The 12,772-nt window shown below is 40.0% G+C and overlaps 1 protein-coding gene across 1 annotated transcript in view; it reads left to right on the top strand.

The window, feature by feature from the left end:
- The window catches only part of col27a1a (collagen, type XXVII, alpha 1a), a 72,511-nt gene that overhangs the window by 54,810 nt on the left and 4,929 nt on the right, over positions 1-12,772 (top strand). Inside the window, exons 29-50 of the mRNA XM_031317772.2 lie at positions 3,103-3,156; positions 3,408-3,452; positions 3,970-4,014; positions 4,288-4,341; positions 5,801-5,854; positions 6,236-6,289; positions 6,434-6,487; positions 6,622-6,675; positions 7,142-7,249; positions 7,331-7,384; positions 7,510-7,617; positions 8,261-8,314; positions 8,395-8,448; positions 8,895-8,951; positions 9,061-9,114; positions 9,193-9,246; positions 9,371-9,424; positions 9,944-9,997; positions 10,277-10,384; positions 11,764-11,871; positions 12,426-12,533; positions 12,644-12,697. Of these exons, the coding sequence (XP_031173632.1) occupies positions 3,103-3,156; positions 3,408-3,452; positions 3,970-4,014; positions 4,288-4,341; positions 5,801-5,854; positions 6,236-6,289; positions 6,434-6,487; positions 6,622-6,675; positions 7,142-7,249; positions 7,331-7,384; positions 7,510-7,617; positions 8,261-8,314; positions 8,395-8,448; positions 8,895-8,951; positions 9,061-9,114; positions 9,193-9,246; positions 9,371-9,424; positions 9,944-9,997; positions 10,277-10,384; positions 11,764-11,871; positions 12,426-12,533; positions 12,644-12,697 (1,443 nt within the window). The remainder of the gene's footprint in view (positions 1-3,102; positions 3,157-3,407; positions 3,453-3,969; positions 4,015-4,287; positions 4,342-5,800; positions 5,855-6,235; positions 6,290-6,433; positions 6,488-6,621; positions 6,676-7,141; positions 7,250-7,330; positions 7,385-7,509; positions 7,618-8,260; positions 8,315-8,394; positions 8,449-8,894; positions 8,952-9,060; positions 9,115-9,192; positions 9,247-9,370; positions 9,425-9,943; positions 9,998-10,276; positions 10,385-11,763; positions 11,872-12,425; positions 12,534-12,643; positions 12,698-12,772) is intronic.

Here is a 12,772-nt window from a genome sequence, read left to right as displayed (position 1 = left end):
TCCCATATTGTAAAAAGTGAGTTGAGCCCGTATTCAGAAACTGTGCCTTCAAATGAGCCGTCACAACTTCCGTACGGTTGTGATGTCACAACTATAATATATATGGGTATATTCAGACAGACAGTATGAAAAAAAAATGTTTTTACACACATGAACATTAAAGCATGTAAATATGTTCTTGTAGAAACTAGGGGTATGAATATTTAGCTTGATGGTGTTTTAAGCCCCTTAAAAAAAGACACATCCTGTACGTAGCGGAGTCTGAATACAGCAGACAACAGACAAAAAGCATAAACATAAAAGCAGCAAACTGAAAATCAACAAGTGACATCATTAGGCAATAATCGATTATTGTCTGTCACTGCATCGATGCAGAATCATCCACGTCCGCATTTCAATGCATCGATGCAATGACTAATTTCAACACCCCTAGTAGAAACCCAAAATACAAGTATGAACCTGAAAATGAGTGTAATATGGGGCCTGTACTGTACATAACTGTATGATGCAGTTTCAGCGCTAATACAGTATAATAGATAATAATAAATTCTCACTATGCAGAAATGATTACAGCTTTGCACTCTCAATAAAAGTGAAATCGTATACAACTTCTGGGTATTATGTGAGAGATGAAAACAAGCGGATAACAGCTGGAATTTTAGCTGGCTGGCTGAAATTTTAGACCTCTGGAACAACATACAGCCAATAAATGATTGTTCACTGAGGGGACTAAGTGGACGCCAGGAGAATGTAGTGGCAATAAATAATGAAAATATTTTGTTCTGATAGTGATGATAATGGCTGTAACTATGGCAATGATGCAGAACACAGTCAAATTGATGTTTGGGAGGTCAGCTGACACACATCAGCTTCTGCTGGCAATGTAATAGCCTTTGTCCTTTATGTGCTCTCTTGTTGAGTACAGACCCTGTCCCCGATCTTTTTCAAAGGTTTTGTAAAAATGTCTTATCACTATGGTCCTCCTAGCCAGCTGGAAAGTGGGACAAAATATCATTGAGCTTCTTTATCTGAGGCGTCCATGGGAGATGGGCTTCACTGTGGTTGGCCTGGACACGCTCTCTTATGTCTCAAACTGTGTTTTTAATTAATACTAATGTCTGCAGCTTCCAGTGCCAGTAAATCTGCCTGCTGCTTCGTGACTTATGTTGGGTAGTCCAAGCTGAGAAATCTGAGTGTAGCAAGCCAGAAGACGTCGAGGTGGTTTTCTCACAGACAGTAAATGTGTGCAACCACAGACGCACACTCATGTCTCACCCCCACTCCCCCAACCACACATAAGCTTGGTCTGCACAAGAAAGAATTTAAGTTTTCATGTATCCTCTATTTGCCTCAACAAACAAAACTCCCCTTTGTTGATTCATTGATTTTATTTAAGATATGCTAAGAGGGCGAATCCACTCACTGATTTGTCTGTAAAAACCAAGACTATAAAGTCTAGATTAAGACAGACAGTTTCAGATGTTTCAGTTTCAGCTCTAAATAAAAAATATTTGTGCTAAATGTATACAACACAGACAGTGTTTTACAGTTTTACAGTTTTACACAGACTGAAACACCATATGTCTTTTGGATGTTAGCCACTTGGCATAAGACACAAGGCCTTAATGTTGACAGCAATGTAACATCGGGCCTCATTCTCAGAAACATTGGCACTGGACTGTTTTCTAACATGGAAATAGTGTGGAGTCAGAGACCAGAGATAAAAGTACATGTTGGCATCAGACCAATTTGGAAGATAGTACCACTCTCGTCTCAGTTTTTCTGTGTTTCTGTTTTCTGTGCCTGCATGTAAGCCTATGTTAATACATATGTGGGCTCAAAAGGATGTCAGCCATGAGGAATCACCAGTCTGGCTAATCTTGCTTTGTATCTAATAACTCCTCTTGACGTCTGACCTACACGTTTTTAGCTAATGTTTTCCATATTGAAGAGTATTAATCTCATCCTCATCATCAACTCCCTCTCGGCAGTTATTATTTAGCTTGTTTAAATAGATGTTTTTGATTGTTTGGAGATCATGCTCCTAGTGTTTTTTTTGCTGTCTTTGTTTGAAACTTATGTTACAAATCAATGTAACTCAGTGTGATTAATTAGCTTTCAAGCATAATATTTGAGTGAATGTGTTTTTCCGAGGCCTGACAGGGTGAAATATTTCCCCTACACATCCATCGGTTGATCCGGCTATGTAAACGTAAGCAGTGGGTAACAGGTACCCCAGACAGGAATGTTAATGAGCGCTGCTTATCCAGTTCTATGTATAATAAGCTTATAGCACTTTCTCCACGGGCCAGACTCCCCCTGTGCCCAGTAGTCAACCACTCACACAACAAGGCTGCCTGTGTGGCTGTGTCATGTTATATTTGCTTTCTCCTGTAAAATAATTAATGATTCTGAGAAAATCATTTGTGATGACACACAGAGTATCACATTATGTGAGGATCTTCAAAGTGTCAGTGAGCCACCATATTCCACTGTATAGATGAGAAAGTTGTGCAGGTGCATAGCAGATGGACTGTATTGGTCCACTGCCTGGCTCCCATTTATTATCACTACTCACTAGACTAGCAGGCCTTTAAGCACATTAGATTGATTATGTTTGACAGTTGCACCCATGTAATCTAAACAGTCAGACTGTTCTGACAGTGTGTGTGTGTGGGTGTGTGTGTGTGTGTGTGTGTGTGTTAAGTATGAATAGTATGTATGTGTGTGCCCTGATTATTAAAACAATGCAAGTCATAGACCAGTAGCTTTCACTGCCATGTGTGACACCCTATAGAGAGACCTTTAGCTATTACTACACTGTCCCTTAATGCACACATTCACTTTTACACACACACACACACACACACACACACACACACACACACACACACACACACACACACAGTTACATAATTAACATAATTAACTTTCCTGTTTATCCTAAAACGTGTAGTTAACAGACCCTCACACTGCCTTTGACATGGGGGTATTATTGGCATCAATGCACTATACAGAGATGTTTATTTACAGCATGTTGTGGCTGTCTGGCTGTGTTACAGTGACCTCTATTGGTGAAGTAACAGCTGTCTTGTGTTTCAGGGAGCGATAGGGCCTGATGGTCCAACAGGAGAGATGGGGTTAGAGGGCAAGACGGTAAGAAATCTGACTTGATTGCGTGCATTTATTGGAAGCGGTGCAGGCACAAGAGTAGTGACCACACATCGACATTTAATAGTGTAACAAATATATCCTGGCATATATAATAGATTCTTAGGAGGGAAACTGTATCTTGTGCACCAAAAATAGCAAGCTGCACATCTCCCTCCAATCAGGAGGCAGGAAATATACAGTAAACTGACATGTCTCAGCACACGGCTATCTCTCATCCTTCCCTCTCTCCACAGGGTACTGATGGTCCTCCAGGAAAAATAGGTTTCGCTGGACCACAGGTAAAGCACTGGGGTACTTTTCCACTCCTTCCTCTCATATATTTCTTTGTGGTTATGTTCCTCTGGAGAGGCGAAGCATCAGAATGATTTAGAAGACCTACATGATACCAGCAGTGAGGCCCACAGTCAGATACAACATTTTACCTTGGAGGAGAGAACTGTCCTTGGAAGGTTTCTACAGACTGTGGGCCAGATTTACATACATGACAGTTGAACAAAGTTATTTGCACAGCTCATTAGTGGGAGAATATTTTACTCCACTTCTGTAAATTATTTTCAGCATACATCGCTGAAAATGCTAATGATCTTTATGTATTAAAAAGGTTAAGAGAAGTGCACTTTGCCATTGCTCAGTGAAAATCAATGTCAAGTTAAAGTTTAGTGGCCACACAGCCACAACTCTCTTTCTTCCTCTTTGTTTTGTGTTGTACTATGGTTACAGATTATGGTACAGATATTATAAATAACATAACATGTCTTTATCCTGTCTTACATATTCTTCCTTATATGGTCACAGGGGAAGATCGGAGAGTCAGGGGAAACTGGGCCTAAAGGTTTTCCTGTGAGTTCACTTTGCTTAGACATAGAAATAACAAAACATAAACTATTTAAGAGACTACGATGCACAGATAAAGCCCAAATCAACAAGCTTTATATTGCATAGTATCTAGACGTTTTATGTGTAAACAAAGCATACTATAGCTATATTCTGTTGCTGATGGTATCACAGTAAAACACTTCAAATCTTCATAAAAACAATAGAAGTATGTTGTTTTTTATGAATGTAAGATGATGTGTACATGTATTCTGAACTCACTTACCCTTCTTTCTCCAGGGTATTCAAGGGCCCTCAGGACCTCCCGGGGACAAGGGAATAGCGGGCGAGCCGGTATGACCCTCCAACCGTCTCTCGATCCCTTCATATATTTTCCTCCCGTTTCCTCATCTTCTTAGCATCTCTAGGCCTGACATATCTTGCCATCCTCATCTGACTGAGTATCTTTCCCTCTCTCAATCTCCTTTAATTTTCTTTGTCGAGGCCCAATCTTTTGCAACATTCTTATCCAGCTCATCAAACTTTTCCTCTCCATTTTTTATAACCATACTTAGTTTTATTAGATTCTCTTTGGCAACAAACAGCACCTTGGTTCTCTCAGCCCAGCCCTGTTAGCCACAAAATATCAAAGCCAGGAGAAAGTTTATGAGACACATTTTAGTAGTTATTAAAAATATATTCGCCTGTATTAAATGTTTCCTCCAGAGCAGCCAGAGAGTTGTCTCGTCCTTCACACATCTGCTCTGTAGTGGCAGGACCATGAACTGTAAGCATGCTGGGTGATTAACTGAATAGAGCATTTTTTTAAAGAAAACGTGAAAAGGAAGCTTATTAATAGAAGTGCTAAATTGCTGAACTCCAGGGGGAAATATATGTGAGTATTGCCATGATGGCTAAAACATTTACTGTAAAAGATTTGCTGTTTTATTGTGGTTTTATTTTATGCACACTAAAAGAGGCAGAACAGAAAACAATGGATCACCAAAATTAGAGACAGGCACCCATTGCCTCTTTGTTTTCATTGGTACAAATGAATCACAGGCTAATATTCTCCTGTTTCCAATTAAATAAAGCATGGATATCTAGCTATAACTATCTCAAGAGGACACTCAGGCAGCTGAATGTAGTTTACTTCATACAGCAGACTGTTTATACCTACAATAGGAAAGATCATGGTAATTACAGGTAATTAACGATTACATGATCATGTTGAATACAAGCTATAAAATGTGTTTTTATCTGCACAGTTTTGTGAGCTATGAACATTATTTATAGTTGTATAATAATAATAGTATAATAGTTGTTTGGATTTAGACAAGCTATTGTAGTTACCTATAGAACAATATTCAATCATAGTAGGAGGACAATGTGGAGTTACCCAGCATCCATCTTTACATATGAATGCTTCTTTTTATACATTGTTGAAAATCATCTTTTCCCTCCTAATCATTCTCCATTGTCTCACAGCTCCTTTCACTGATGAAATAATACACTTCTGAGCTCTGCTGTTAACTTTCTTTATGGTGCAAGTCAGCCAGGGAGCAAACATTATTTATATGCACTGAGATTGAGAAGTATTCATGGCAAAGCATCAATGTTTTAGAAGCATAATTAGTGACACAGTTAGTCATTGCATTCAGAGCCAAACTGTGTACAGATGGTTTACTGATGTATCAATCAACATTCCTATTTTTTTACTTTATTAAACAAGCTCTGATGTTGATTAGCCTGAAATATCACCAGTTGGTTTTAGTCTGATTATCATTGAAGTATTTGTGTTGTCACCTCAAAGGGATCACCTGGGCCTCCAGGGACTGTGGGACTGTTAGGAGAAATTGGTCAAAAGGTAAGAGATTTTGCAAACACACATGTTGCACTTACACTCAGCCATATACATGCATGCAGATTCCACATGGATAAGGTCACTGGTGTTCATCTGCGCACACACACAAAGGGTATTGTGAGGACTAAATGATTAAATATGTGACATCTGTTGTTCACCCTACCCCAGTGAATCAATAATGCTCCCTGATTGAAGTAATCTGTCCAATTAAACTAATTAACCCACATTACAAAGGTGTCCTCTTTCTTTCTCCCATGACAATACATAATGGAACTCGCCCCTGACATATTTTACATATCTTTTGCCAAAGACTAATTAGCCCCTAATGTCTGCCCAAAAGCATTCAACATTTTCCTCTCTCCCATCCTCTACGTGTTTTTAAAGGGTCCTCCAGGCAAGCTGGGGGAACCAGGACTGCCAGGCGAGCCAGGGGAGAAGGTGAAACAATATATTGTTGCAGTTTTTATGTTCACCTTCAAGTTTAATATCAAATATTGCATGCCTTATTTGATCAAAGTCATGTTTAAAACTACAAGAAGGAATGTTGTCTGTGCTCATGTGTATTGTGTATGTGTGTGTCAGGGAGCCATTGGACCTGTTGGGAACATCGGAGAGCAGGGAATAATAGGACAGCGGGTGTGTTTATCAGCATTAAACTATCAAATATTTTTAACAAGTGCCGCTGTTTGTTCATTAACCTGTGTGTGTGTGTGTGTGTGTGTGTGTGTGTGTGTGTGTGTGTGTGTGTGTGTGTGTGTGTGTGATAACAGGGAGAGCCAGGCCTAGAGGGAGAAGCTGGTCTAGCTGGTCCCGATGGAGCTAAGGTGGCGTGTTGTTGTGATGTTGCATTATTAAACGTCCCATTTTATGCTCATTTTCAGGTTCAGGTTTGGTTTTCTACTAGTTTACATGTACACACATTTTTCTCATACTGTCTGAATTTACCAGTATTTAACCTCTGTCTGAAATGCACTGGGCCGTCATTGCAGCCGGGGAAAGATTATAACGGCACTGTAGCGGCACTTTCTACCTATATGTACTATAGTTGTGACATCACAACTGTACGCAAGTCCTGAGGGGTCGTTATACGTGAATACGAGCTGTGTGCATTTCTCTGTGGATTGAGCGTTTTGATACTTTCACAGTATTTATATAGCACCTCAGCCTGGTTTATAATCAAAAAGGACATAGAAATCTAATTTTTTACAATATGGGACCTTTAAGATCTGCTTTTTGTTGCATGTTTTAGGTAAAGAAACTTAAGTAGTTTTTTTATGTGCATATGCTCAGGGTGAAAAAGGTGACATGGGACAGGAGGGCGACAACGGAGAAAAAGGTGAAATTGGGCTAAAGGGAAAGGAGGGCTCACCTGGAAGTCCTGGACTCACCGGCGTCAGAGTAAGTAGTTGTTCTGGTCACACACATTTTTTGTAAACTGACTTTTGTAAGCTGTTTCCTAATTTAGTTTTCTCTCTGAAGGGTCCAGAAGGGAAATCTGGCAAAATTGGGGAAGGAGGCAAACAAGGGCCAAAGGTATTAAAATCAAATCCTCTTTTAAGGCTGTTTAATACCTTTAGAAACCAAAAGTATTCACACGCAATGACATAGAAATGCTTTGTGGTCAACTATTCTGTAACCTATCCTTTGTGTGTGTTTAGGGTGCCAAAGGTCATCAAGGACACCTTGGGGAGACTGGGACGGTGGGAAAGACTGGACCACCAGGTTTTGTTGGGCAGAAGGGGTCCAGAGGAACCATTGGACACGTGGTAAAGTGGAACAGTAATGATATACATATTTATCATTCATTTTTGTAACCCTTGTGTTGTCTTCCCGTCGACTATCAACTTGTTGTGAAAATAAACACTTTTTTGATTTATTATTTTTTTGTGGAAGTTTTTTGTCCCTTTTTTACGCTTTTTTCCCCCATTACCATTATTATTTAAACCACTACCACCAACTTGTTACCACTATAGTTTTACACTTATTCTTGGAATTCATGGTCAATAAACGTAATTTATATGAAATGTAGCAGAAAGCAGAAATTATGAATAATTTTGACTAAACGTTAAGATCAGAGGATGATGTGTGGATGATCACAGACAGGTATGAGTGATAGTTTAGTCAGGATGCTGTTTTGAAACCACTTAAACCTTTTTTTCAAATTCCATGAAAGTAGTGAACCGATCATTAAGTCTACTTGCAAAGAGTGTTGAATGGAACCATCTATGTTACATTTGGGCAATTGGGTTGATGGACACCCAAATTTCTGATATAGAAACTTTGAAAACGGTTCAAATTTGACCCGAGGACAACTGGAGGGTTAAACAGTTTTGGTAATACGTTTGAATGTTATCTAATGTTTTATATCACGTATAGTGTGACTGAAGACACAACATCTGTTCTCTTTAGGGAGCTCCTGGTCGAATGGGTCAACAGGGGGAACTTGGTCTTGCAGGTTATGAGGTAAGATGACCTTATTGTATGTGGACACTAAACATTAAACAATTTAATCAATTTACATAACATAATGTCTTCCCTTGCAGGGCCATCAGGGACCACAGGGCCCTATTGGGCCTCCAGGACCAAAAGGTGAAAAGGTACACCTCGTTCACTTTATGTGTAACACTGATCTCTTATTCTTCCTCTTTATCTTCTGTGACTCTCATCTGTTCCCAGTGTATCCCAGCAACAGTTTAGATTGGTCACAAATCACCTGAAAGTAGATCAAAAACACCAAAAGTTTTTTTTTATTGAGCTATGAAACAGGCATCTTAAAATGCACCCCTCTCTGTAAGCATTTTGTACTGATCTATCTTGGTTTGAGTGCCTTCATTAAAGACAACATGTTAAAATATAATGGCTTTTATTTTACACAAAGGCAGAGAGACTTTACACACATGGGGAGGTTTTTAGATTTTGGCTTTAACTCATCATAATCAGCCATGTGTGAGCCAAGTTTCAAAAGCCAGATATAGTGTACTGAAACAGCAGGGATGTCTGTCTTATATAAAACATCTAACATTGTTCTGATTTTTATCTGCAGGGCGAGCAGGGGGATGATGGGAAAGTAGAGGGTCCTCCTGGTCCTCCAGGTGACATAGTAAGTCACACCTGACTTACCTTTCTCCCTCCTTCTATTGTTTGCCTGCTATAAAATTGCAGAAATCAAATAATTTGCTTGTTAACTCATATATTTCTTGTTTTATCAGGGTACTCCAGGTGACCGAGGAGAGAGAGGGGAATCAGGAGATCCGGGGTATAAAGTAAGTACCATCACTCACAGTGATTTTAAAATGATTTATTTGGGTTTATGATGTTTATATTCTGTTACTCTTTCTCAGGGTCAAGTTGGTGTGGATGGGGAAAGAGGCAGGCCTGGAGCTCCTGGACAACCTGTGAGTGTCAAGACATGTGATTTCCACACACAGTTCTGTCATTAAAAGTCTATACAAACAACCAGTGGGCATGCTCACACAGGTCGTCTTTATGTGCTTTCAATAACACAACTGGCAATTTCAGGGACAGCCTGGACCTCGTGGGCAACAAGGACCCAAAGGGGCCAAAGGAGATCAAGTAAGGATGTAAACATTAAAAAAAAATGCTGTGTGTTTTGCTAAAGGGTGCATGTCTGAAGAATTAAAAATTATGTGTAGTCCTATTTCTTGTCTGTATTAGCTTCAGTCCATTAGAGCTTTAGAGGCAATGCTAAAGCTTGTATGTGCTGTAAGTTGAATGCTTGAGTAATGAACTCAGGTAAAAAAGCATTATTTGGCCTATTTTATGAATATGTATCAGCAATATAGGGGTTGCAACAACGTCAGTAGGTCTCTGGCAAAGTGAGAAAGTTATCTAAATGTAGCAGAGATCCAACAGCAACATCTAGTAAAGAGGCCAGTAATCAGCCTGAAAGTACTGTAATAATACGAAAGTACTGTGCTGTCATTTGATTTGTTTGGTTTGAGAGAGGGATGCAATGCTGGTTACTATCACCTGGTTAAATGTTACTGTAGAACAATGACCAGCAGATGTGGGACATTAACAATAATAAATAATAATCTCATTTCACTTTTAAAACATGTTCTCTCTCTTCAGGGTCAGAAAGGCAAAAAGGGCCAGTCAGGACAAAAAGGAACCAGAGGACAGGAGGTAAGTCAACAATTCTCCATACATCTACAGATGCTTCAGCGATTTACAGTATTTCATTACAAAAGATAGATGTTTTGCATACTCTCAGCCTTTAAAAAGTTGTATTCATGACTAGAATACTTGGAAACAAGGCGTAAGCAAAAGTCATAAAAAGATTGACCAAGACAGGATCAAACTGATTGTGTTAATTCACCCAAGTAAAGACTGATAGACAAGAAGTCAGTCTCACAAACTGTCACGCTCAGTCTAGATTTCTGATAAATCCACTCTTCTCCTCAGGGTGGGGGTGGTCTTCCTGGTCCCAGAGGTGTGGTGGGCCGAGAGGGACTGGAGGGTGTGCCCGGGATGGATGGAGTCCCTGGAAAAGATGGCAGTAAAGGCATGCCGGTGAGACTAACAAAGAAATCTCTTGTTTATTCATCTTATTTATCCTATTTACACAAGCCTATAGAGTCTATATTTAGCCGCTTTCCGACCAAGTAGTTACAGGAACGTAGTTATAGGAAAAGTCCACTTCTAAACAGATCTACTAACTACTCTCCCCCAAAACCGTTTTTTCCAATTGCATTCGCACTGGCCAAGTGGCCATAGAGACTGGTAGGAGGGGTAAGGGAGTGATGCAAGCACGGCAACGGTCGTTATAGCGTTAAAATCAGAAAACAAATACATCAAAAAAGTATGAACTAAATACTAAATCTAATGTATATAGCATATTTGTCATAATTTAAACAAGTCTCCTGAAGAGAAACGAGTATCTCTCTCTCCCCCGCCTCTGCCTGCTGCACTGTGGACGTGTGTGTGTGTGTGTGTGTGTGTGTGTGAGTGAGACATCCGGATACGCTTGTGGAGTTTAACTCCGAAAAGACAGTTAACCACAGGTTCTCGTTAATCTTATGATGGACATGTGTTGTGATATTTAAACAAACGAACCATCAACAGCGAAATAAAAGCCTCTTATTTACGAGAGCGGTCTGAGAGACCTCCAGCTTACAGCGGGGTCTCTGAGCATAACTGGCCGAGCGACGAGCTAGCGACGAGCTTCTCAACTCCAAAAACTTTGAAGCAAATTGTCAATTCGGCGTAAATTTTCGCAAGACTGCCTAAATAGTTAGTTTCTCGCCTAAAACGTTGTCATAAGTGAAATTAGTGATGAATAAGATGGTGAAAATTGTTAAAATTGTCCCGTTGTTGGTCTGTCTGTACCGGAAACCCGACCCTCGTTGACCTAGGTTCGTATGCTGAAAAGGGAAAAGGGAAAAGACCCTGCCCTGAAGTAGGAGCTGAAAGAGTAACAGGAACTGCAGCCAGAGGGACTTAAAAATCCCCAAATTGGTCCAGTTGGAACACAAGAAAAAAGGGTTCTAGGAATTTTATGTTCTAGGAACTGCAAAAATCACTCCGGTCGTAAAGCGGCTTATATTTGCTATGTTTAAAGACTGACCTTTAATGGGGCTGACAAATACAGATTTGTCCTGAGGGTGGTGCTAGAGGAAAGTCATTAAACTCTAAATGGTTTATCCTCTTGGAACCATGAATGTAATCAGCACATTTCATGGCTCTCTATTGAATAATGAGATGTCGTGTGTTAACAAAGCTTAAAGAGTGCCCAAAATGGAAAGGTCTTATCCTCTGTTGAGCACTGGGGTAAAGTGCTGGACATATAGGCAAGCTTGAATCGCCAGCCTTAGGTCCTGCCAAAAAATATGAATGGATTGTTAATCTTTGTGATGAATCTCATTCATTCTGCCTCCATAATATGTATTTAGGGAGAACATGGTGATGATGGGGAGGATGGTCTTTCTGGCAAAGCTGGTTTACGTGGTAAATCTGGCGTTCCAGGACTCCCAGGAGATCAGGGGACTATTGGACCAAAGGTAGGAGGAATAAGTAATAAGCTGTATAGTAGGCATGGGCTGGTATGAGATTCTGACGATATGATAACCTTCAGCAAAAATATCACGGTTTCACAAAAATTTATTATTTTGAAATGCCTGGGTAAAAGCGTTTTTCCGCCCATTGAACACAATATATTTTATTTTTTAACACACTGCACACTGGCAAGAAGAGGGATTTCTAAACTGCACTTTCTTTCCTTGACGACTCAAACCGCAGGAACGATATGACGGAAAATTTTAGCGGTTTTGAAACCGTGACTTTTTCCAAACCACGGTATACCTTGAAACCGGTAACCGGCCCATGCCTACTGTATAGTGCATTTAGTATGCTGTACAATGCATGACAAAATAGAATAACTGTAATGTCATGCTAGTGAGTAAGCAATATATCATTTTAGATATAATGTGCTGTCGTGCAAGAGACATATTGGTATGACTGCTTTAAATATCACATGAATGTGAAAATAATTATTTAACTGCCCATGAGTGATCTTTCCTCAGTCATTTGATCATTTATCCATCCATCCATCCAGGGTGAGCAGGGTCTTCGAGGCCAGAGTGGACCTCCAGGAAAAAGAGGCTTCAGAGGCGGAATGGGACTGCCAGGGCCACAGGGAGACCAAGGCCCTAAAGGACAACCTGTGAGTAGCATATGTCATACAGGCAATTACTTACCAACACCATGAATGATATGGTTTCATGACATTTTGGAGATTCTGTGTTTCTGATTGTTGACTTAATTCTTGTTCAGGGTGATACAGGGGAAGCAGGTTTTCCAGGAATTCTGGGAGTTTTTGGACCAAGGGTATGTTCAGCACCAAACAGCATGTGATTCTACAACAGCCACAGACATTTCAGACTTCTAACCCAAACCCAGCCA

Source organism: Sander lucioperca, chromosome 14, assembly GCF_008315115.2.
Source record: "Sander lucioperca isolate FBNREF2018 chromosome 14, SLUC_FBN_1.2, whole genome shotgun sequence".
In the NCBI taxonomy this organism is placed as follows: domain Eukaryota; kingdom Metazoa; phylum Chordata; class Actinopteri; order Perciformes; family Percidae; genus Sander; species Sander lucioperca.
The sequence above is the reverse complement of the archived record's forward strand: the minus strand, read 5'-3'. Positions and strand labels throughout refer to the sequence as shown.